The 26,169-nt window shown below is 39.8% G+C and overlaps 1 protein-coding gene across 1 annotated transcript in view; it reads right to left on the reverse strand.

Annotated features, from left to right (window-relative positions):
• IGSF11 (immunoglobulin superfamily member 11) overlaps window positions 1–6,068 on the reverse strand; it is a 175,719-nt gene extending 169,651 nt beyond the window's left edge. Inside the window, exon 1 of the mRNA XM_062176859.1 lies at window positions 5,988–6,068. Within this exon, the coding sequence (XP_062032843.1) occupies window positions 5,988–6,039 (52 nt within the window). The 5' untranslated portion in view covers window positions 6,040–6,068. The remainder of the gene's footprint in view (window positions 1–5,987) is intronic.
• Window positions 6,069–26,169: the final 20,101 nt, after the last annotated feature.

Raw genomic sequence — 26,169 nt, forward strand, 5'->3', positions numbered from 1 at the left:
ACTACAAGCTTTCTTGACCAGTGAAAGTCTTAAATAGCTCGCCTGATTTAAAGATGTGCTGCAAGCAGTGATGTTTAATACAATGAAGCCTGTTTTTGCCATGTATCTGGTGTCCTGGCAAATGATCTTGACCCACAGGGGCTGACAGAATTTGTATAATTGACAGTAATGGACCTATCAACAATTAAGTATTGTAATCAATGTTTGATATTTGCAATTTTTAAGCCATTTTGAAGCACATGGTTGAGACTTCCAATATGAGTGGTAGAAGACTTCTGACATTTTGAGGGAGACTATAAAGAACACTGCATACTGAGAGGGTGGTCCATCCAGCTATGAATCATAACTGGAAAAATCCCCAAACAGAAATATGTACACTTCAGGAGAAAACAAGGGGGATGGGAAGGGAAGAAAACTACCAGTCACCAATAGGAGCAGGTTACAATGCCCTCTACTTGGAGCTAATCAAATTAACACATTTCTAAAAAACCATGCCCACTCCCTCAGAACGATGTAAGCAGACAGGGAAAGCTTAGACTATAAAAGGTATTACCGGGATTATCTCTGTCCTTAGGAAATAGTTCTAACATAGCAGGTCCTCAGGACTAATAACAGACATGAAAGTGAGAAACTTCCAAAGTTTTCAATGAATTGCCAAAGTTTGAGTTCTTTTCTTTAAGACTTATTTATTTGAAATTCAGAGTTACAGAGAGAAAGAGGGAGAAACACAGAGACAGAGAGAGACAGAGGGACACAGACAGAGAGATCTTCCATTCACTGGTTCACTCCCCAGATGGCCACAACAGCAGGGGCTGGGCCAGGCTGAAGCAGGTAGCCTCTTCTGAGTCTCCCATATGGGTGGCATGAGCCCAAATACTTGTTCCATCTTTGGCTGCCTCTCCCAGGCCACTAGCAGGGAGCTAGATTGGAAGTGAAGCAGCTGGGACACTATTTGGCACCCATAAAGGATGCCGGAGTCACAGGAAGTGGCTTTAACAGCTATGCCACGATGCCAGCAACTGAGATCATTCTTCACTATGTGGAGCAAAACCTTCAAAATTCCTTAAGAAAAAACTATTTCAAAACTGGACAACTTCAAAGTTTTAGGATTACAGATAAGCTAAGACTCAATTCTGAGAGGTCTATAAGTATTGAAATTGTAAATAAGCTTTCAAAGAGGTTACAGAAATTGAAAACACTATAAAAATAGATCTTTCCATCAAAGAAGGAGGTACCCTTCTCCGAAGGGAGGAGAGAACTTCCACTTTGACTATGACCCTATCGGAATAAGATCAAAGTCAGCGAACTCTAAAGGCTTCCATAGCCCTGGCAACTCATGACTAGAGCCTAGGGAGATTACTGACGCCATGAACAGGAGTGTCAAATTGTTAAATCAGCAACAGGAGTCACTGTGTACTTACACCCCATGTGGGATCTGTCCCTAATGTGTCGTCTAAAGCCAAGTGATGCTATAACTAGTACTGAAACAGTATTTTTATACTTTGCGTTTCTGTGTGGGCACAAACTGATGAGGTCTTTACTAATTATATACTGAAGTGATCTTCTGTACATAAAGAGAATTGGAAATGAAAAAAAAAAAACAACCTGGTGTTAAAATGGAAATGGCATAGAAAATTAATTAATTTGAAAAAAAAATTATGTAGGATCTCTGTCTTTAATGTGCTGTACATTGCTATTTAATGCTATAATTAGTAATCCAATGGTAGTTTTTTCACTTGATGTTGCTATATGGGCAAAATGTTGAAATCTTTACCTAATATATACTAAACTGATCTTCTGTATACAAAGAGAATTGAAAATGAATCTTTACATGAATGGAAGGGGAAAGGGAGCGGGAAAGGGGAGGGTTGCGGGCGGGAGGGAAGTTATGGGAGGGGGGAAGCCATTGTAACCCATAAGCTATACTTTGGAAATTTATATTCATTAAATAAAAGTTTAATAAAAAAAATAGATCTTTACCATCTCTCCCACAAAAGCTGACCCAATCACATCAAATCACTAAAGAATTTTTTAACAAAAAGTCCACTTTTCTTTAGAAAAGAAGAAAAGATTCTTTTCAGGTACTCCAAGTACATAGGAGTATCATCACATGTATTGGTGAATATACACTCACAAGCACCTACTGAGATAAGTACTGTCTTGGGCAAATACACATACATACATACATACATACACACACACATTATTATATCATAAAGGTAACTGCATGAAACAAAGGGAAAATATTAACACATCTACACACCCACATACCCCCACCAAAGCCCAGCTTCTCAGAGTATTTCTTTGCCTGTCTCACTGACTCCAGGGCTTGGGTTCTTTTTAATTATTATTATCAATATTTGAAATCTGTAGAACTGAGTAACTTGAAAGGAGTCAGAAATGGTTAGCTTTATTACAAGAACCTGATTTCAACAGAAGACTGTTAAATGGAAGATGACAATGAGGAAGAAACAGAAAAATCAACATCAATGAGAGCTCAAGAAAGAAAAGATTTTAGGTGAGCAACCTCTATGAACAATGAGATTTTGAGCAAATGTGGGTAAAGGGAGCCTTTAAATTAGGACCTTGTAATATTTCCACTGTTGTGATTTTCAACAGTCTTTTGTAAAGATTTAAATTTCTTCTCAGTTTTTTAAAATACTGTACTGATGAGTCTTTAAAGAAGTGTCTGCTCCCATAATATTAGTCTGCATTCACAATTTACACTGTTATTACAGACTGAGATTCTCAACGAGAAAACAGCATTGACTTTCCAATCCCATAAACCTATTATACTTTATCCATCTACCCTAACCCTAAATCCTGGTCTACGGTCATTCATAGCTGTGAATGTTAGCCTAATTCTCTGAAGATCCTTCCAAAGATCTCAGTGCTTCCAGGATCTCCTCTTCTTTACCAGCTCCCTTGTTCTCTATGGCTCGCGGCAGTCAGAGTCTTGTGCAGGAGGACATCACCTTGTTTGACACTAAATCACATGGCTTAAGTATGAAGATTCAAATGAGAATCGTCATTACAAATGTCTCCACTACCAAAGTGAGAAAACGCATTTGCAACTGTTCCACATATGCTGGGGGTGGGGAGCAAAACAAGTACTTTACCCGCTGTGTTATCTTGGGTCTGACAACAGTTCTAGGCATATTTTAAAAGCTCTTGACGATCTCATATTTAAACTACTTCCTGAAGAGTTCATGTTAAATATATTCATATAGTGTATTAAGCTTAACTTCTCTAAAATCTTCATCCAGTAGCTGCCACCTTTCATGTGAGTCAAAGTACAGATTTTTACTAAAAAGCAAATCCTTCCAAAACAGTTACATAATTAAACTTAGGGCCAAGAAGCTAAAATTCACCATAAATTTTTCATAATACTAACATTTAAATGGCTTATAATTTCAAGCATTTTTATTTTATTTTATGTGGCTTTTTCTTTTTATACACTTTCTCAAATTATGGAACTTGATCTGCAATTCCAGGGGATCACAGGTACAAGAAACACTTTAGCCACATCTAACTCATTGCCACAATGATACTCAAGTTAGTTAACTTTTCCATTCAAATTTCCTTATGGCTTATTCCATACGTATTTAATAAATATTTTGACAGCAGATTTTTTTTAACAATACATATTTTTGATGATCATTTTCTTCCTTTTATTTAAGAGCTGCTGTTTCTACCTATGGTGCATTATACCACTTCAGTGGCTACAGCTGTTGGCTATTTACCTATCATTTGTTTCCCTTTCTCCCTTCATAATGGAACCCATTTTGTTCAAATATCCACCATTCCTGCTCGTTTTGGGAGTTCATTGAAACTGTCACTGACTGGTTCAAGAACTTGATTCCATCAGGACATGGATCTCTCCCTGGAAACTAATAAGCCAGCATAAGCAGGCACCCTGGCTGTTCAACCCCTTTCCCTCCTCATCACAGAAACACTGATCACTAGTGCTTTTTCCAGACATAATGATAAAGCTCAAAATCAGCATTCAGGTCTCCCCTGACTGCCTTGTTATCCCTTTCTCTTGTACACACCATCTCTGGCTTGAGCAGACAGAAGCTTGGCCTTTCAGAATACGCCCCTCCACCTTCCACCTCCTGGCCTTCATTCTGGCTATTCCCAACCAACCACTCCCATCTCAGCCAATTCAAATCCTCATTCAAAATCCAAACAGTAAAGTATTCCATGAAACCCTCGTGATTATCACATTAACAAATGGCATTATGCATTCCTTGTATCATAAATTATTTGTGCATGGATATAGCCTGTTTGTTTTTCAACAGCCTGTTTTAAAATTGCTCACTCCTTAAGGGGTGCAGACAAACTATCATGCATCTCTGTATTCCACCACCATCTCTCCCCACCAGATTCTCAAATGCACAGGCTTTGTAAATATTTGCTGAACAAATGAACATTTTTTTTTTGAGGATTACAAGTGCTTCTACAGAATAGATTATCACAAAGACTGAAATGTCCTTGAAAGTCTTTAAAAACATTCTAGTGTGGCTTGGGAATATTCTGCTGAAGAAAAAGGAACAAATCAGGTGACCTTGTAAGACTGATTCTGCCAATTAGACCAACTCTTTGAAGACACTGCCTGATAATTCAAAAACCACAGTTCACAAATGCTATTTACAAATAATACAGAGTAGCATTTATTGTAGATATGAAATTTAATAATAGATTGTTCTACCAAAAAAAGTCACATTTATAATACTGTTACATCAACTGATGGTAAAAAAAAAAACTATTTACTATTATTTTACACTTCAAATGAGTAGAAGACAGAAACACTGGCCCTTTCAAACTTGTAACAGAACAAAATTAATTTGGAAGCACAAGTTCATTAAATGTACACATAATGTACTTAATTATTATCTGCACATCATCACAAAAAATGCACCTACTTAACTCCAGGAAAGTTAGCTCTAATTTTGATGATTATACCCTTCCTAGCTTCTGTGGAGAAGATATCCAAAAAGTTTTTGTACTCACTTCTTCCCGACTAAATGAATCTGTACAATTAAAGCTGGCTAAAATTAGGTTACCTCAAGAACTCCAGTCACATCATCTGTTCCAATAAGCCCACAAACATACTGATATCTCCGAAGGAAAGTGTTCACAATACTCTGTAAAGCACTGAACCTGCTTTTTAAACACAGCCCTTTAGAATAAAGCTCAGTAAACGTGGGCCATCGGATGGACAGAAAACTTGATTCCACGGGACAATGCACACACCAAAACAAAGGGCACTGTGTAACATGTCAATCAGGGTCTAGCTTGTGATGGCCATTCAGGGCAAATAAAATGTAGGAAAGATTAGAGAGGAAAATTGAATTTAAATAATGTTTAGTAAACCGTTAAGAAAAATAAAAGTTGTTTACTTCTTTTGTCCTAATATTGTTCTATCCTGGGGGGGGGGGGGGTGTTTTTAGTGGTGGTGGTTGTTTTTAGTGAACCAACTTAAATTCTAGGATGAAGCTAGAGCGGAAATACATACTTTCCAGACGCTGCAAAGCACGCCGCAATTATTTTTAAAATAAAAGTCCATCAAAACGAGAGGCTACTTCGTAAAGGTTACGGTCAAGCTACAGTTTAAAGTTTTCCTGAAGCCGCCTTGTAGGGAAACTGATCCTAAACACAGTTTCTAACCGGACCCCTAAGTACGGGAGCTCCTTATCTGGGAAGGGACCCCGCATTCCCAGGAGCGCGGAGGGGTAGGAGCCAGAGGAGCTGCCGAGGCCGACGGGCACCGCGTGCCTGGCTCAGTTACGGCTCAGATCGCGAACACCTGAGCCCTGAGAGCGGCGGGGCCGCAGGTGAGCGCTGAAGCCTCGGCCCGCGGCAGCGAACCCTGCACCTGCGAAAGTTGGGCTCCCGAGAAAGCCGTGTGAGGGCCCCAGACGACTCTGCCCCGGGTTCGCCAGCCTGGCCCGGCCCGACCAGGAGCGGAGGGCTCGGGTACTCACCGTGCAGAGACAGGAGCAGCAAGGGCGCCAGAGGGGAGCCCCAAGAAGTCATCCCGGGGCTGCGGGGAGCGCGCCCGCTGCCTGCTGGACTCCTCGTCGCGGCGGCGGAGGCGCGGGCCGGGCTCTCGGCACACGCGGGGCGACCCAGTGCTCCCAGACCCGCAGCCCGGCCGCACTTTGCCGGGCTGAGCTGGGAATCGTGGGGCGCGCAAACGAACCCAGAACAGCTCCCGACTCCGCGTACGCTGAGCCGCGCGACCCGAGGCGTCCCGGGCTCGCCGGATGCGCCCAGCAGCGCCACTGCCACCCGGCGCTGCCCTCGGACCCGCCGGCCCCTCGCGCCTCCGGGGGAGCCACTCCTCCCAACTCTTCGCCAGGCTTCTCTGGCAGCCGCGGCTCCCGGCCGCGCCGCCCACTCGCCCCGCGAGGTCTCCCGGGCAACCGCGGCTCCAGCGCGACGCCTGGCGGCCCACCCGCGGAGCCGAGCGCGGCGCGCAGCTGGCGCGGCCCCGGCCACCTGCGCGCCGGCCGCCCGCTCCCCCGGTCCTCGCGTCCCCGCCCGCGCCGGGAGCCCGAGACGCCCACACGCGGCTCCGCGCCCGCAACCGCTCGCCAACAGGTGCTGTGGGGTCCCCGGAGCCGCGGGGCTGACGTTTCCACACCTTACCCCAACCAACAAGTCTTCAGTTGCAGTCTTCAGATCCTTTCTAGCGGACTCTCCTTTTTAAAAGTAATCTGAATACACTGAATCTGGCAACATTCGGAATCGATGGGATTTGTCCGATTCTATAGCTCTTTTTTTTTTCTTCTTCTTCTTCTTCCTGGTTCCTCCTTGCTCCTCTTCCTTAAAAACAAAAACAAAAACAACACTCTTTACTCCCCATTCCTAAGAGATTCCCACCTTCTCGTCCCTTGTGTAAAATATGTCAATTTATGATCTCTTAAATGTACCTTTTGAACCGCTGGAGGCTTCTTTAACAAGTATTTGTTAACTAGTGGGGAAGTGCTTTGGTTGTGGTTGTCAGTGTAGTTGGGCTTTATCTTTTGTTGATTGTGGGGGCTGGGGAGAAAGACCTTGGTGGCTGTTCTAATTATTCGTCCCACATCTCTTTACATTCCTTTTCCATTAGGTCTCTTTCTGGGTCTCACAGCCCACAATCACTTCCTGTTTCAGCCCCTACACCGAGCGGGAGCGGGAAGACCTAAGTGCCTTGGGAGCGCCAGACCCCTCTGGTCCACTGCTACAGCAGCCTAGGTCACATTCTCTGGACCTTTCAGAAACTCCGAGTCCCCACCTGGGAGGCACAGTCCTCTCAGAGCAAGTCACGACAAAACTGGCATGCACAGAAGAAAGTCGAAAATGTAAACCTTCCATTTGGACAAGGATGGAAAGATAAGGTATAAAAATGAAAATAATGTCAAGATGGTGGAATTACAGATGTACTTGGAAAATATGGTGGATTTTATATGTTCGAGTAAAAAGGGGGAAGAGCAGGATCTGTTAAGAAATTCCAATCATTGAGGCAGGCACTGTGGCCTAGCGGGTAAAGCCGTCACCTTCAAGGCCAACATTCCATATGAGTGCCAGTTTTTGTCCTGGCTGCTCTACTTCTGATCCATGTCCCTTGATGGCCCAAGTTTGGGCCTCTGCCACACACATGGGAGACAGCTAAAGCTCTTGGCTTCAGTCTAGCCCAGTTCTGGCTGTTTGGGCATCTGGGGAGTGAACCAGTAGACAGAAGATTCTCTCTCTCTCTCTCTCTCCCTCCCTCCCTCCCTCCCTCCTTCTCTCTCTTTGTAACTCTGACTTTTAAATAAATAAATATTTAAAAAGAAATGACAATCAATTTTAGCAGGAATACCCTGAAAAGATATTTTTAATGAGGCTGTAACTTTACTCACTACTTCATTTGTTAGAATCCCCTACTGAGATCTCTAATGCAAGAACAGAGTGATTTGACAGCAGAATCTTTCGTATTAAATAAGACAAGTTTAAATTTTAAAGGTTCATTCTCATAAACTCTGGGACAAGGACCTATCTTTTCAGCATCCAATTCAATTTCTTACCCTCTCTTGTGCATATCCCTGCAATCTAATCCAGTCTAAATGGGTCTTAAATGTAAACAACATAAGGAGAAAAGCAAGGGGGCTATGTAGTGGTCAGTGCTACTCAGACCAGTCACTTTGTTTCACCATAACCCCAGATTTAAATATAGAGTGTTATCCAACTTCGATCTTATTTAGACAAGGTCATAGTCAAAGTGGAAGTTCTCTCCTCCCTTCAGAGAAAGGTACCTCCTTCTCTGATGGCCTGTTCTTTCCACTGGGATCTCACTCCCAGAGATCTTTCATTTAGGTTTTGTTGTTTTTGTTTTTGTTTTTTGACAGAGTGTCCTGGCTTTCCATGCCTGAAATATTGTCATGGGCTCTTCAGCCAGATCTGAATTCCTCAAGGGCTGATTCTGAGGCAAGAGTACTGTTTAGGACATCTGCCATTCTATGAGTCTGCTGTGTATCTCGCTTCCCATGTTGGATCGTTCTCTCCCTTTTTGATTCTATCAGTTAGTATTAGCAGACACTATTCTTGTTTATGTAATCTCTTTGACTCTTAGACCTATCAGTGTGATCAATTATGAACTGAAATTGACCACTTGGACTAGTGAGATGGCATTTGTACATGCCACCTTGATGGGATTGTATTGGAATCCCCTGGCACGTTTCTAACTCTACCATTTGGGGCAAGTCAGATTGAGCATCTCCTCCTCTCTTATTCCCACTCTTATATTTAACAGGGATCACTTTTCAGTTAAATTTAAACACCTAAGAGTAATTGTGTGTTAATTACAGAGTTCAACCAATAGTACTAGAGCAAAAAAAATACTAAAATGGATAAAGTATTACATTGTACATCAACAGTCAGGACAAGAGCTGACCAAGTCACTGTTTCTTATAGTGTCCATTTCACTTCAACAGGTTTCCTTTTTGGTGCTTGGTTAATTGTCACCGATCAGGAAGAACATATGATATTTGTCCCTTTGGGATTGGCTTAACTCAAAAGGCTTCCATAGCTTTGGCAACTCATGACTAGAGCCTAGAGAGATTACTGACGCCTTAAACAAGAGTGTCAAATTGTTAAGTCAACAACAGGAGTCACTGTGTACTTACTCCTCATGTAGGTCTCTGTCCTTAATGTGTTGTCCAATGTGAAGTAATGCTATAACTAGTACTGAAACAGTATTTTACACTTTATGTTCTGTGTGGGTGCAAACTGATGAAATCTTAATATATACTAAATCGATCTTCTGTATATAAAGATAATTGAAAATGAATCTTTTTTTAATATCATGTTTTCTCTTTTTTCTTAAACTTTTATTTAATGAATATAAATTTCCAAAGTACAGCTTATGGATTACAATGGCTTCCCCCCCCCCATAACATCCCTCCCACCTGCAACCCTCCCCTTTCCCGATCCCTCTCCCCTTCCATTCACATCAAGATTCATTTTCAATTCTCTTTATATACAGAAGATCAGTTTAGTATATATTAAGTAAAGATTTCAACAGTTTGCCCTCACATAGCAACACCAAGTGAAAAATACTGTTGGAGTAGTTGGAGTACTAGTTATAGCATTAAATCACAATGTACAGCACATTAAGGACAGAGATCCTACATGATATATTTTTAAGAATTGATTAATTTTCTATGCAATTTCCAATTTAACACCAAGTTTTTTTTTTCATTTTCAATTATCTTTATATACAGAAGATCGATTCAATATATATTAAGTAAAGATTTCATCAGTTTGCACCCACACAGAAACACAAGGTGTAAAAATACTGTTTCAGTACTAGTTATAGCATTACTTCACATTGGACAACACATTAAGGACAGATCCCACATGAGACGTAAGTACACAGTGACTCCTGTTGTTGATTTAACAATTTGACACTCTTGTTTATGGCATCAGTAATCTCCCTAGGCTCTAGTCATGAGTTGCCGAGGCTATGGAAGCCTTTAGGGTTCGCCGACTTTGATCTTATTCCAACAGGGTCATAGTCAAAGTGGATGTTCTCTCCTCCCTTCAGAGAAAGGTACCTCCTTCTTTGATGGCCCCATTCTTTCCACTGGGATCTCACTCACAGAGATCTTTCATTTAGGTCTTCTTCTTTTTGTTTTTTTTTTTTTCCAGAGTGTCTTGGCTTTCCATGCCTAAAATACTCTCATGGGCTCTTCAGCCAGATCCGAATGCCTTAAGGGCTGATTCTGAGGCCAGAGTTTTTCAAGACTAGTGTCTGCTAATACTAACTGATAGAACCAAAAAGGGAGAGAACAATCCAACGTGGGAAGTGGGAGACAGAGCAGACTCATGGAATGGCAGATGTCCTAAATAACACTCTGAAAATGAATCTTGATTCGAATGGAATGGGAGGGGGAGCGGGAGATGGGAGGGTTGCGGGTGGGAGGGAAGTTATGGGGGGGAAAAAGCCATTGTAATCCATAAACTGTACTTTGGAAATTTATATTTACTAAATAAAAGTTAAAAAACAAAAAGATAGAGTGTTCTTTAATGAAATAAATAACTATTTAGGATTAAAGGCCCTGATTTAAAAAAAAAAAGTTATCTGATATACTTACCTCTCCAAATCAATATTTACTAAGTACCTATGCTACCTAAGGCACTGGGTTGAAAGTTAATCAAAAAAGTAGAAGATGGGATTCCTGTCCTCAAATAAATTCCAGTTGAACATGGAATATATCTGTGTGAGCAAGTATCAAACAGAGAAACAACCAGAGAAAGAGAGCTTCCCTGCGTCTCTCACCAAAGTGTGCCTCTGCTTTGCCCAACAGGAGCTGATGGGGCGTAGAGGACAGGCAGGGTGCTCACAGCTTGGTGGAAGAGCCCATTTAGTAGAACAAGAAGTGTGGCCTGTGAAGGCAGAGTGGGAGCAGTCAGATTTCAGGAGGCCGTATGGCTGCCCAGAGCCTGGGGACAGATGGCAAATTGTGGAATCGAAGGAAGCAGATCAGGAATAATGGAAACTCCAAGTGCTGTACACACAAAGGACTGTCTCACAGCACACAAAAAGTGTGCTTTAAAAAAAATTATCTGAAAGAGTTACCGACAGAAGAAGAGAAAAAGGTATGCTTTTTATTTTGTAAATACCATAACACCAGCATGTTCTGGTTCTCTCCTAATCTGCAGTTTTCTTTAAATCTCCTGTGTATTCTAAGTGCCAAAGCCACAGACAACTTCTTACATTTCCCGAGTCCTTTGTACATTTCTAGGTGTGTTCACATATATTATCTAATTTGATCTTCACAGTAACCCCAGGGAGGAGGTAAGGCATATATTATTACCGCCTCTTCACCTAGAATAGTGTGTCTCAAGAAGATCAAGATCCTCAGGGACTGCAAATAGCAACGAGTAGAACTACCACTAAGTAAAACTGCCTCACCGTGAAGTCCTTTTATTTCTGTGGACCAGCATCTAAAGAAATGTGTAAATCAGTCTTAAAGCCATCTCTGGGGAATATGGCAGTTGCCTCCCCAGCATTTATCCATCTCCACTTCTCTGCCGCCCACCTTACTAGAAGTATAATCTGATGAGATTGCCCCCAACATACACCTCTAGAGGAGCTATTGTTGATCTGCCTTACCAAGGAAGAAATGAAGAGGGGTATGACAGGGACAAGAAACTCCATAGAAAACTCTGCTACCCTAACAATTTTGGCTCCAAGACTTCACTGACATGAGAATACAGTCCACATCTCAAAACTCATGTATGGGTTAGTCATCCTAGGCAAGTTTTTCTCCTCAACCGATTTCTTTCATAATCAATCTGTATTCAGGAATGGAAAATTAATTTATTAGATTACAAAACATAATTAAGCAATTAAATGATAGAGGGAATTATAAGGCTTTCCAAAGTAAAATATAAATTATTTTTGAATTAGCCACTTTAAGTACCTCAGATCCTTCTCCATTCATGTATATAAATTAAAGGTTAATTGCATTTAAATTTTGAGGGATTTTCATCTATGCAGTATAAGAACATCTTTCTGAAAGTTGGGAGTACCCTATTTGATTCTTATTTCAGTGAATAATTCCTTCTGTAACTACTTTTTATTTTGCTTTTTAAAGTTTTGATCATCATGTAATATTTGTATATTATGTAATATCCAAACACATACACATAATAAAGCAGACATAGCCTTCCATTTCCTTTTCTTTGTTTGGAGCCTGCTAGCCCCTCTCTTCCAGTTCTTTGTACAGTATATAATACGTTATTGTGAACCACAGTCATCGCACAGTGCTATGGAACACAAGAACTTGTTACTGCTATCTGTGTTTTGGTACCAATATCCAAATTCCCTCCATCTGTTCTCCCAACCCTTCCCAACCTCTAGTAATCACCATTTGAGTTCAGATCCACTATATATTTTTTAGCTTCCACATATTTGTATTTCTGTGTCTGGATTATTTCACTTAAAATCTGATCTCTCATTCATCCATTTTCTGCAAATGTTGGGATTTCATTATTTTTCTGAATGAACAATATTCCATTGTGAATATATACATTTTTTATTCATTCATCCATCAGTGGACACCTCGGTTGATTTCATATATTGGTTATTATGAAGTGAATGAACATGGCAGTTGTGGGTCTCTCTCACAGGCTGATTTCACTTCCCTAGGATGTACACACCAAAATGGGATATCTGGGTCCTTTTGAAGAACAATTTTCCATAATGGCTGTACTAATTTGCATTCCCACCAACATTGTATAAGGGTTCCCTTTTCTCTATATCCTCATCAGCAAATGATATGTGGTAGCCCAGATGGCACTTCTGGGAAACTTTAAGGGGCCACATTTTCATATAGATTTTAAGGAGTCCGTTTTCCGATATCAATCCTAATAGGCCACACCAGATCAGTTCTCTGTCCAAGACTTTCCAGTGGATTCCCAGTTTCCTCAGAGTGAAAGTAAAAGTTCTTATTATAAGTCAGAGGACCCATGTTAGTTTTCTATTGCTGCTATAAATACTACAGATTTAGTGGTGTAAAACAACACAAATGTGTCATCTAACAGTTTTTGAGGTCAGGAAGCCCAAAATGGGCCTTAACAGGCCAAAAGAGAGAAACATTTGTAGCTGTACAGTATTGGTTATTGCATTTTTATAGTGTTTATAATTGTGTATGGTTTCTACTCCCATGAGCCTCTCCCCCCTTCCTGTCCCAGGTTTCTTGTCAAAGTAATGACTGCGTACCTTTTTTTGTGTGTGTGATAAAACTCTGAAAGGTTAATTTTAATGTATTAATAGTATTCCTGACTTGTGCTGCAAAAATGGCTATGAGCCTTTTTTCTTAAAGTTACATTTTCCTTAACTTAAAAGCTGGTTTTGGAAAGAAGTACAAATTGGCCTCCATCTTGCAAATACTGGGTTTTTTACTTTATTAATTTTTGCTTTGTCATTCATAAAAGAGGAATTGTACTTGAGCTGTAAACTAGACAATGAGGAAACACTTGAGGCTTCTGCTGTGTGTTTTTCTGTTGGTATTGTTGTTGTTACCCAGTAACTTGAATATTGTTTAATGTGTTGTAAGACATTGTAGAGTTTATCTTAAGCTGTTAAAAATCGTAATGTACAAGGCCGGCACCATGGCTTAACAGGCTAATCCTCCGCCTTGCGGCGCCAGCACACCAGGTTCTAGTCCCGGTCGGGGCGCCGGATTCTATCCCGGTTGCCCTTCTTCCAGGCCAGCTCTCTGCTATGGCCCGGGAAGGCAGTGGAGGATGGCCCAAGTCCTTGGGCCCTGCACCCATATGGGAGACCAGGAGAAGCACCTGGCTCCTGCCTTCGGATCAGCACAATGCGCTGGCCTCAGCGGCCATTGGAGGGTGAACCAACGGCAAAAAGGAAGACCTTTCTCTCTGTCTCTCTCTCTCACTATCCGCTCTGCCTGTCAAAAAAAAAAAAAAAATCGTAATGTACAAATGTGAATAGACACTTATCTATAATAGGGGTAAGTTTTGTTTTGCCTATAATAGATGTTTATAAAAACAAGTGAGGGGACAATTGGTCTTTTTTATTTCCTTTTTTTTTTCCCCCTTGGGACAAGTTGCACTATTGAAAAACTGAGATTGTATAAACCTGGTCAAAAGCAGCAAGATGCAAAAATCTTGTAGCTGTCAAATAAAAAGTTTTTATACTAAAAAAAAAGAAAGAAAATTTAAACACAAATAGATTATTACACAGCTTTAAGAATGTTGACAAAGAAATAAAATAGATCCAAAATAATAAAAAGAAAAGTTTAATATTAAACAAATAGTACACAAGATCAGCACAGTCAAAAGTTTGTACTTTTAAAAAAATTATCCAAATTATGATGAGACAAAGTTAAAAATGAGGAACTGAGAGATCTCAAAGAATCAAAATTTTAAAAAGATATATCACTAAATATGCTATAGACACTAAAAATAAGAAAATGATAAATAATTTTATGACAATAAACTTGAGAACATGGAAGAAATGGACAAAGTCCTAGAAAATGCTTAATAGTAAAGAGAAAACCTGGATAGTCTCATACAATTAAGGTAATTGAAGCAACAGCTTAAAACTCTTTCTATAAATAAAACTCCAAATCCAGACAATTTTATAAGCAGATTTTATCAAATACTTAGAAAATAAAACAAAACTGATCTTTTGCAAACTATTCAAAACTAGAAAAAAAATAATTTTCAACTCATTTTTCCATAGAAGCATTATATCATATAGCAAATATTGATAAAGATAATGGGAGAAAGCAAAAGATAAGCCAATTTTCATCATGCAAAGAGAAGCAAACCAAGTCCAAATGCATCATAACAACTGTATTTTCTTCAGAAATGTAATATTGTTTTAATATTTAATATTAAATATTTAAAATCAACATCATTCACCATATTGAAATTAAAGGAAAAAATTCATGTTTTCATTTCATTAAGTGATGACTGAAACCAAGGCTTTGAGAAATCTGGTTGTCATTCTCAGAGTACAGTAAAACTAGAATGATTAACTATGGGGTGATCAATTACATATAATGTCACTACATTAAAGAAAGAAAGTAACACACCCAAATCCCTAAATTCTAGTGTCAAAGCCTAGACTGAAATTCACATACTTCCTAAAAGTGTGAGTAAAAGAATGTTATCTCTCAGAGTCAGCAGAGTGGCATAGCCAGTTAAGTGGCCACCTGTGACACCAGCATCCCATAGAGGGGAACAGGTTCCAACTCCAGCTACAGTGCTTCCAAGCCAGCTCCCTGTCAATGCACCTGGAAAGCTTTAGATGATAGCTCAAGTACTTGGGCCTCTATCACCCATGGGGGAGATCTGAATGGAGTTCCTGGCTCTTGGTTTCTTCCTGGCCCAGACCTGGCTATTGTGGCCATTTGGGAAGTGAACCAGCAGACAGATGAGCTCTTTCTCTCTGTGTCTACCTCTCCACTTTCAAATAAATAAATCTTTTTTATAGAAAACTTTTATTTAATAAATGTAAATTTCAAAGTACAACTTTTGGATTATAGCAGTTCTTCCCTCATAACCACCCTCCTACCCACAAACCATCCTATCTCCTACTCCCTCTCCATCCCATTTTTCATTAAGATTCATTTTTAATTCTCTATACTAAATAAAAATTTCAACATATTGCATCCACACAGACACACAAAGTATAAAGTACTAGTTGAAGACTAGTTTTACCATTAATTCTCATAGTACAATACATTAAGGACAGAGGTCCTACATGGGAAGTAAGTGCACAGTGATTCCTGTTGTTGATTTAACAATTGACACTCTTGTTTATGGCATCAGTAATCACCCAAGGCTCTTGTCATATGGAAGCCTCTTGAGTTCACAAACTCCGACCTTATTTAGACAAGGTCATAATCAAAGTGGAAGTTCTCTCCTCCCTTCAGAGAAAGGTACCTCCTTCTTTGATGGCCCCGTTCTTTCCACTGGGATCTCACTCACAGAGATCTTTCATTTAGGTCATTTTTTGCCAGAGTGTCTTGGCTTTCCATGCCTGAAATTCTCTCATGGGCTCTTCAGCCAGATCTGAATGCCTTAAGGGCTGATTCTGAGGCCAAAGGGGTGTTATCTCTTGAAGATCCAGGGTTGACATATCTATGATCTCATAATCTTTTCCAGGAATAAGGTCCTACATCATTTGTAACTATTTTATTCTTGCTGTGTCATTTATATATTTAAATTTTAACTATTTTTTTCTGTTTCTTTCCTTTCTTCTTCTTTAGCTCCCTATTTATTTATCTAGTGTGGGATAATTTTACAGTTAGTACACAGACTGATATGTATTAATACAGAAGAACAACCTAAGTGGAAGAAGCATAGATATCACCACTGGACTCAAATGTGGAAACAGCTACTAACACAATGCTACATTGTTGCCTAATGTGAATGCATTGACTGAACTTTTTTCAGTTATAAGGACATATGCATATAAAATAAGAAAAGGTTATTGGTGGGTATTGGGCATCCAAGAGGGTAGACTGGTGATTTTTGTTTTTTATGGCTTGTCATCAAGATCTACTTCCAATGTTCAGACACTTCACAAAGTTTGATTTTCAATGAGAACAAGCATCCACCTTCTGCTATACTAGCCAAAAATGCCTCCCCAGCAACCAGACTACAGTGACAGCACAATCGTTAGCCAGTTGGAAAGATTCACACCTAGAACTTTTAGGTCTTGATCAGGTGTCATAAAAATTCAAGAATGAGGAAAGGATAAGCTGAAGGAAATGACAAGATGTTCAAAATAAGGAAAGGATAAGTGGGAATCCATTAAAGTATTACTGACTAGAGGCTCTGTGGCTAATGTGCCAAGTGTGGTATCCAGTGCCTGGTGACATCTGTGGTGGTGATACCAAGTGCCATCCAGTGAATCCCACTGTAATGTTCCTGTGGTAATATTTTGTCTATATAGTTTCCTTTGGTTGCTGCTTGTGTTCCGATCCTTTAGACTTCCCATGTTTTCTGTAAGCTACCTATCTTTTCTGCTTTAATTAACCACCACTAATTTCCACTGTTTGCACCCAAAAACTTTGTCGTTAGAATTAAAGTTTTCTTGGTTTCTTCTCTTTCCAGGAGTTTAGAGATATTAGACTTTACAAAATAGTACTATCTAGGTATGGACTGAAAACATAAGAAGTAAGCATAAGAAGAACAAAAAGATTTTGAAAACATGGCCTCTAGTCCGATTGTATTTATGACCAATGTATGGGTCAGAACAAGTATAGGGTATATATTTCATATTTAAGTTCAATCCATTTTTATAGCATACTTTCCATGCTCCAAGCACTGTGACTTATTCTGCTCTAACATACATGGTTTCATTTAAATCCTTATAATGATCCTGTAATACAGGCAGTTTTACCCCCATTTTCCAGATGAATAAAAATGACATTCAAATATGTTTTAAATGGCATGGCCAAAATCATATAGCTCATAGCTCTTAAGCAATAAACTCCAAAGAGTGAGATGCAAGTTTCCTGACTCTAAGGCCAGTGTTGCATCCACTTGACCCTAATACCTCTATTTCTATTAGCAACCTGATTGACAATGTGGAACTGATAATCTTTCTGTTAATTTTTAACTAAAGAATTATTTGTTCATGTCTTAAACTACCTTCTGTGTTTGTTATGAATACTCTTCCTTGAGATTAGGGACTTTTCCACAATTAAATGAAAACCCCTCCCTTAAAAAATAAACCTTAAATTTTCTTTTTTTCTTTTTTTTTTTTGTTTTTTTGTTTTTTTGTTTTTGACAGGCAGAGTGGACAGTGAGAGAGAGAGACAGAGAGGAAGGTCTTCCTTTGCCGTTGGTTCACCCTCCAATGGCCACCACAGCCAGCGTGCTGCAGCCGGCACACCGCGCTGATCCGAAGCCAGGAGCCAGGTGCTTCTCCTGGTCTCCCATGCGGGTGCAGGGCCCAAGGACTTGGGCCATCCTCCACTGCACTCCCTGGCCACAGCAGAGAGCTGGCCTGGAAGAGAGGCAACCGGGACAGAATCTGGAGCCCCGACCGGGACTAGAACCCGGTGTGCCGGCGCCGCTAGGTGGAGGATTAGCCTGTTGAGCCGCGGCACTGGCCTGAAATTTTCTATCTAGTAAACATAAAATACTAAAAAGTAATACCTGGAATTCTATATTTTTTAATAATGAAATGAGGAACAACCTATGAAAATTAGAACTCAAGAACCGCAAGTGATGCTATGTTTCTATGGTAACAAAATAGGGAAAAATAGATGGCTTATAAGATATTTTAATTCCAATAAATTGGTATGCAGCTATAACATTTTCTTTTACAAAAAATACATAATCTAATCATTGTCCTTACCAAAATCCATATATTAATACCAGGTACTCCTAAAAGAAGAGTACTGCAGTTTTAGAACCTTCTTGGGCACCATGTCAGCACTATCTTATTCCAGCCTCAGCTGCAGTCTTAGATCAGCCTCTAACTAATACAATGTGACAGTGTCTTGCTCTACATTGGTCTACACCAGGTATCTATACTTTATCAGCAGATTCTCTGACACTGCTACCTGCTAGCAGCAGGAATTGTATAGCACTGATCTGTGCAACTCAGAAGTGCAAGGGTGATAATACTTATGGGACTACTCTTGACCAATGTGGGAGAGAAGTCAACAGATAATCCTTCTCTCTTGCATTACTGGCATCAAGGGGCATTTATTATCCACATTAGATCAGATTCTTTAGAATATTTTGATATTATTGACAGTGCCCAAGCAAATAAATATATCTTTGATTGGCTTTAGTGCTTCTCTTTTTCATTCTGATATCAATTAATCCTACTCTTTAAAATAATTTTTCAAATAAACTAACTGTATGTAAACTTTTTGTCCATTTTTTAAAAAATTTTATTGAAGTAATACAAGTTTCATATATTTCATATACACAGATTTAGGAACATAGTGGGACTTCCTCTCCCTCCCACCCACATTCCAACCCTTCCCCCCAAACTCTCAGATTCCCATTTTAATTTTAGAATAGTCTATTATTAGTATACTTAGTATTAATATAGTTAACCCTACTCTAAGTAAAGGAGTTCAGCAAATACTAAGAAGAGAAAGAAAACAAAACAAAACAAAAGATTCATCCACAGTTGAAGAGACAAGGGATATATAGAATCATCCATTCTCAAAATGTCTATTTTGCTCCAATACATTACATTTCAGGTATTCTATTAGTTGCATCAGATCAGGGCAAACATAAAATATTTGTCTTTTTGGGATCAGCTTATTTCACTAAGTATAATGGTTTCTAGTTGTGACCACCTTGTTGTAAAAGAAAGGATTTCATTTTTGTTTTTGTTTTTATAGCTGAGTAGTATTCCATAGGGTACTATACCATAATTTCTTTATCCAGTTAATAGTTGGTGGACATCTGGGTTGATTCATATCTTAGCTATTGTGAATTGTGCTGCAATGAACATGGGGACACAGATAACTCTTTCATATACTGATTTATTTAGTTTGGGTAAATTCCCAGGAGTAGGACGCCTGGATCATACGGTAGGTCTATATTCGGATTTTGGAGGTATCTCTGTACTGTCTTCCATAGCAGTTCCACCAGTTTACATTCCCAACAGCAGTGGATCAGGGTACCTTTATCCCCATATCCTCACCAGCAATTGTTGTTTGTTGATTTCTATATATGAGCCATTCTAAATGGAGTGAAGTGAAACCTCGCTGTAGTTTTGATTTGCATTTCTCTGATGGCTAGAGATCCTGAGCATGTTTACAAGTGTCTGTTAGCCATTTCAATTGCCATTCCTGAAAAATGCCTGTTTAGGTCCTTTGCCCATTTCTTTAATGGATTGTTTGTTTTGTTGTTTTTGAATTTCTTGAGCTGTTTATTTATTCTAGATGTTAACCCATTATCAGTTGTACAGTTTGCAAATATTTTCTCCCATTCTGTTGGTTGCCTATTCACTTTGCTGAGTGTTTCTTTTACAGTGTAGAAGCTTCTCAGCTTGATGTAATACCATTTGCCAATTTGGCTTTGACTGCCTGTGCTTCTGGGGTCCTTTTTTAAGATTTATTTGAAAATCAGAGTTACACAGAGAGAGAAAGAGACACACACACAGAGAGAGAGAGAGGTCTTCCATTCGTTGGTTCATTCCCCAATTGGCCACAACAGCTGGAGCTGCACTGATCTGAAGCCAGGAGCCAGGAGCTTCTTCCTGGTCTCCCACACACGTGCAGGGCCCCAAGGACTTGGGCCATCTTCTACTGCTTTCCCAGGCCATATCAGAGAGCTGGACCAGAAGTGGAGCAGCAGAGACTCAAACCGTGCTCATATGGGATGCCAGCACTGCAGGCAGTGGCTTTACCCACTACGCCACAGCACCTGCCCCTATCTGGGGTCTTTTCCAAGAAGTCTTTGCCTATGCCAATGTCTTGTAGAGATTCCCCCATGTTCTCTAATAATTTGATGGTATGGTATTGGATCACAGATTTCGGTCTTGATCCATTTTGAGTGGATTTTTGTATAGGGTGTAAGGTGGGGGTTCATATGTCTGCATATAGAGATCCAGTTTTCCCAGCACCATTTGTTGAAGAGACTGTTCTTGCTCCAGGGATTGATTTTATTTTCTTTATCAAACAGAAGTTGGTTGTAGATGGGTGGATTGATTTCTGGAGTTTCTATTCTGTTTCACTGGTCTAAAAGTCTGTTTTTGTGCCAGTACCATGCTGTTTTGATTATAACTGCCCTACAGTATGTCTTGAAATCAGGTATTGTGAGGCCATCAGCTTTGTTTTTGTTGTATAAGATTCCATTACCTATTCGGAGCCTCTTGTGTTTTCATATGAATTTCAGCATAGTTTTTTCTAGATCTGCAAAGATTGTCATTGGCATTTTGATTGTGATCACATTGAATCTGTAAATTGCTTTTTGTAATATGGACATTTTGATTATGTTGATTCTTCCAATCCATGAACATGGAAGATTTTTCCATTATTAATGTCTTCTTCTATTTTATCTTTAGTGTTTTATAATTTTCATCATAGAGATCTTTGATATCCTTGGTTAAATTTATACCCAGGTATTTGATTAGTTTTTGAGCTATTGTGAATGGTATTGATCTTAAAAGGTCTTTCTCAGCTATGACATTTTCTGTGTATACAAAGGCTATTGATTTTATGTGTTGATTTTATATCCTGCCACTTTACCAAACTCTTTTATGAGTCCCAATAGTCTCAGTGCAGTCTTTTTGTCTATAGTGTCGATTAATTCTAATGCTTTTTTGCTAATTTTCTGACTGGTTCATCTGTCCACTGCTGAAAGTGGGGTATTGAAGTCCCCCAATACTGTTGTAGTGGAGGCTTTGTCTCCCTTTAGGTCCATTAACATTCCTTTTAAGTAGCCAGGTGCCCTGTAATTGGGTGCATATACCCTTGTTATAGTCACATCTTCCTGTTGGATTGATCCCTTAATCATTACATAGTGCCCTTCTTAATCTCTTTTGACAGTTTTTATTTTAAAATCTATTTTGTCTGATAATAGGATGGCTACACCAGCTCTTTTATGGCTTCTTATTAATGCAGAATATTTTTTTCTATCCTTTCACTTTCAGTCTGCATGTACCTTTGTTGGTTAGATATGTTTCTTGTGAGCAGCAAATAGATGAGTCTTGTTTTTCAATCTACTCAGCCAGTCTGTATCTTTTAACTGGAGAACTGAGGCCATTTAGATTCAAAGTGACTGTTGATAAGTAACAACTTTGCCCTGCCTTTTTCCTATAAATATTCCTATTTTTTCACTTTGGATTTCCTTTGTACTTTTACTGGGAGATTTCCTTCCTTTACCTTTTTTCATAGTTATGACCATGTTTCTGTTTCTGTGTGTAGCACATCCTTAAGCATATTCTGCAGGGCTGGACTGATGGTGACAAATTCTTTCAATTTCTGTTTGTCATGGAAGGTCTCTTTTTCACCTTCGTTCATAAATCAGAGGTTGTCAGGGTATAGTATTCTAGGTTGACAGTTCTTTTCTCTTAAGACTTGGAATATATCTCACCATTCTCAATTTCCTGAGAAAAACTTTTGTTCGTGTCATGTATGGTTTTCTTTAGTTCATGGATTTTTGAATTTTTTTTGGCAATCCTATGAATAATTTTCTAAATCCCATTTCTGGCATTCCTCATTCTCTTCATCTTTGTATTCTAATACTGAAATGATGTGTTCCTCTGGTGGAGGAGGGGGTGGTTATGGTGACTTCCATATTCTTGTTGCTTGAATTTTGGCTCTTATTTTTTGGCATTTGTGGATTTGATTTTTAATTTTTTTCTTCTGATGGTTTTAATCTTTGGGGCTATTCTTTTGTGGCTGAGTGGCATGTCCGCACATTTGGTGTATAGTGGGTGTGGCCAGTGGGCTCTGGTCAATGCTCTTGGGTAGGATGAGTTTCCAGGCTAATACCCAAGTTGGGCTTGTACAACTCAAGACCCAGCTATATTTCTCATGTAGCCACAGAGTGCACGAGGTCTCAGCACACAAGGCTTCCACAGCCAGATTCTAGAGGGCACTGTTGGTATGGACACCCCTCTGTCCTTCGTAGTTGCCCAACCAACTCCCAACCAAGCTCTGAGTCAGTGAGGGCCATGGGCCGTTCCCTCCACACAAAGCTCTGAATCACAAGTGCACACTAGAGCCACTGGCCTAGCCTGTCCATTACTGCTGCCAGCACTGCGTTCAGGAGACCCATCTTGGTGAGCTATTATGTGCATCCCTGAAGGCTTCTGTAGTTGTTGTCCCATTGGAAAATGGTGCCCACCCTCTCTCAGCCAGATTAAGGATTCTGTTTTGGAGAGACTGGTTTGAATCAATCATCCTCCTCCACTTCCTCTAGGACCACAGGTGACCGCCAGCCCCCAAAGCTCCAATCCAGACCCACACCATGCTGTCTCTCCAGCTCTATCACCACGGATTGGTGCATTCTGGCCTCCTCTCCGTCTGTACAATGCCACCAGCTCAGATTCTCCACTGCTGTAGCTGTGCAGGCTGTGCATCAGTACTCACCACGCAGGTTCACACTGTTTCGCCTCCTCCTGTGGGGCTTCCTGGGCGGTTTTCTCTCCAATTCTCCACTGAGAATGTACCTTCTACACTTTTCTCCTCACTGTTTATCCCTAGCTCTGCAAAGTGTGCCACTCCCTAATCTGCCATTTTCTGCTCCCATGTCCTGTTCTGTATATAAACTTTTGGTAGAAGATATACTTCAAGGGGAACCCAAATTAAGAGACTTTCTTTTAAGTAGATTATGTGTATATATGGTTCTTAATAAAATGCAACTATAATTTTTGTTATTTTATATTTTTAGTAGCCATCTTTCTTAAAATTATACACCAAAATTGTGAGAATAGTACACTTTTTGACTTAGAGATTTTGGCATCTTCTTATATCTTTTATGATGTCTAGAGTAACATATTTCAAACACAAAACTTTCTATGTTTGAACTTCTAAATGATATTTACTCAATTTCAATTTTGCTGTATTTTTAATTTTTTATTCACAATAATTGTACAAATCTCTAATCTTCACGATATTTCAATACAGGTGCACAATGTGTACCGATCAAAACAGAGTAATCAATATTTCCCATATTTGACATTTCTTTATGAATGGAGGCTTGAAACTTCTGTCTTCTATTTGTTTACACAATATGTACTAGGTTATTGTGAACTGTAGTTGCCCCATCATGCTGTGTAACACTAGGAATTCATTCCTTTGATCTGACTCTGTTTTGGTACCTGTTATTCAAACTCCTTATACACCCACTAACCACCCCAGACTCTAGTAATCAACATTCTGCATTAAGATTCAGGTTTTTTTCAGCTCACATATATAAGGAATAATATGTAGTATTTGTCTTTCTGTGTCTGGCTTATTGAACTTAACATAATGTCCTCTAGTTTCAACCATTTGCTGCAAAGGACAGGATTTCAGTCTTTTTGTGGATGAACAGTAGTCCATTGTATATATATGCCACAGTTTCATTATTCATCTAATGATAGACACCTTGGTTGAATCTGTATTGTGGCTACGGTGAAAAATGCTGCAATAAATCATGTATTCATTTCTTTTGGATACATACCCAGTAGTGGAATTGGTGGATCACATGCCGATTCTATTTCTAACTTTTTAAGAAATCTACATACTGTTTTCATAGTGGCTACACTAATTACATTCCTACCAACAGTGTGTAAGAATTGCCCTTTGGGACAGATCCAAGATGGCTAAATAGGGTATAGCCACATTGACTTGGGCTGCCCTGGGATACAAAGAGAACAAAGGAAGAACAAAGTTATTTTCAGCAGAGAATTAACAAGATGACAACGACTCTGTGGGACAAGAGGAAGGAGGACAGAGATGCTGCTGCAGCTGTCTGGCCATGCAGCACAGGAACTGCTGCCTAGGGGTCACTATCTTGCCAACTCAAGGCAGGAAGCTATTGCCCAGTGTCCTGCCACCCACAGCTTTAGCTGAGAGAGAATTCCACAGTTACCCGCTGACTTCTACTCCAGCCTGTGGAGCTGACTAGAGTCTGAGCAACTGCTGAACTTGGAGAAGGAAAGCCACATTGCTTCCCTCCCTTCCCCAACCCCTACAGAGCACTGGACTCAGCTGTAAAAAGTCACACAGCAGGCTGCTGTTCCGCTGCTAGCAGACCCATCAGAGTCACAGGGCAACTTGTGGCAAAGAAAAGATCGTCTGAATCTTGAAACTGTGGGAGTTTGGGGGCATTAGTCCCAGAGCTATGCTCACTCATGCTACATGAACCAGCGGGGTTTCCCATAGCTTCTTAGGGATGGCACAATCAGCAGCCCACAAAAAAATATGCTCCCAACCTGGGAGATCTGGAGAGTGATTCCATTATTCTTTGCAACACCCGGAGTGTAATAATTTGTTCTAATTTTCTCATTCTCACTGAAATATACTTGATTGATCCTGATGAAGAACCTGCCTACATTCCACCTCTCTGGTCTCACACCAACCAGAGCAAAATCTCCTGTATATCTTGTAGTCACCCTGTAGGACTAGAACACACACTGGCTCACATTCCATGGCCCCAGGACCAGGACTGTTGGATGTTACAAGCTACAGCACCAGTTCAACTCTCCTAGCAGGATCTGAGAAAGGGCCTACCCTCATCTGCAGTGCCAGCATCCCATATGGGCAGCAGTTCAAGTTCTGCCTGTTCTACCTCTGATCCAGCTCCCTGCTAGTGCACCTGGGAAGGCATTGGAAGATGGTCCAAGTCTTTGAACCCTGCACCCATGTGGGAAACCTAGAGGAAGTTCCTAGCTCCTGGCTTCTTATCAGCCTAACTCCGGCCATTGTGGCCATTTGGGGAGTGAACTAGCGGATGAAAGATCTCTGTGTGTGTGTGTGACTCTGCCTTTCAGATAAATAAACTCTAAAAAAAAAAAAAAAACAGATGATCCCATTTGGAAAAAAAAAAAAAAAAGAAATTCTGAAGGGAGTCCGCCATTAGAAGTAAACATCAAGAAAACTCATGACACCACCAAATTCACTAACAGCAGGCAGTATCCAACAAAATGACAATGTATGATAGGACAATCAAATATATACACACCTAACACAAGACCATGCAGAAATATACAGCAAATACTATTAGACATAAGGAAAGAGATAAACTTGAATATAATAGTGGGTGACTTCAACACCCCACTCTCCTCAATCGGCAGGTCATGCAAACTAAAAATCAATAAAGAAACACTGGAGTTGAAACATACTGTTTAACAAATGGACCTAATAGACATCTACAGGACTGTTTACCCAACAGTTACACAATATACATTCTTCTCATTAACATATGGAATATTTTCTAGAATAGATCATATATATATTAGGCCACAAATCAAGTCTCAGAATATTTAAAAATATTGAAATCATACTATATATCTTCTCAGACCACAAAGCAGTAAAACTAGAAATCAACAAGAAAAAATATCGAACACTCATAAATACTTGGAAATTAAATGCCATGCTCTGGACTTATCAATGGGTCACTGAAGAAATTTAAAAGGAAATAAAAAAAAACTTTTTTGAAATAAAATGAAAACAACATGTCAAA

This window comes from Lepus europaeus, chromosome 2, assembly GCF_033115175.1.
Source record: "Lepus europaeus isolate LE1 chromosome 2, mLepTim1.pri, whole genome shotgun sequence".
Classification (NCBI taxonomy): domain Eukaryota; kingdom Metazoa; phylum Chordata; class Mammalia; order Lagomorpha; family Leporidae; genus Lepus; species Lepus europaeus.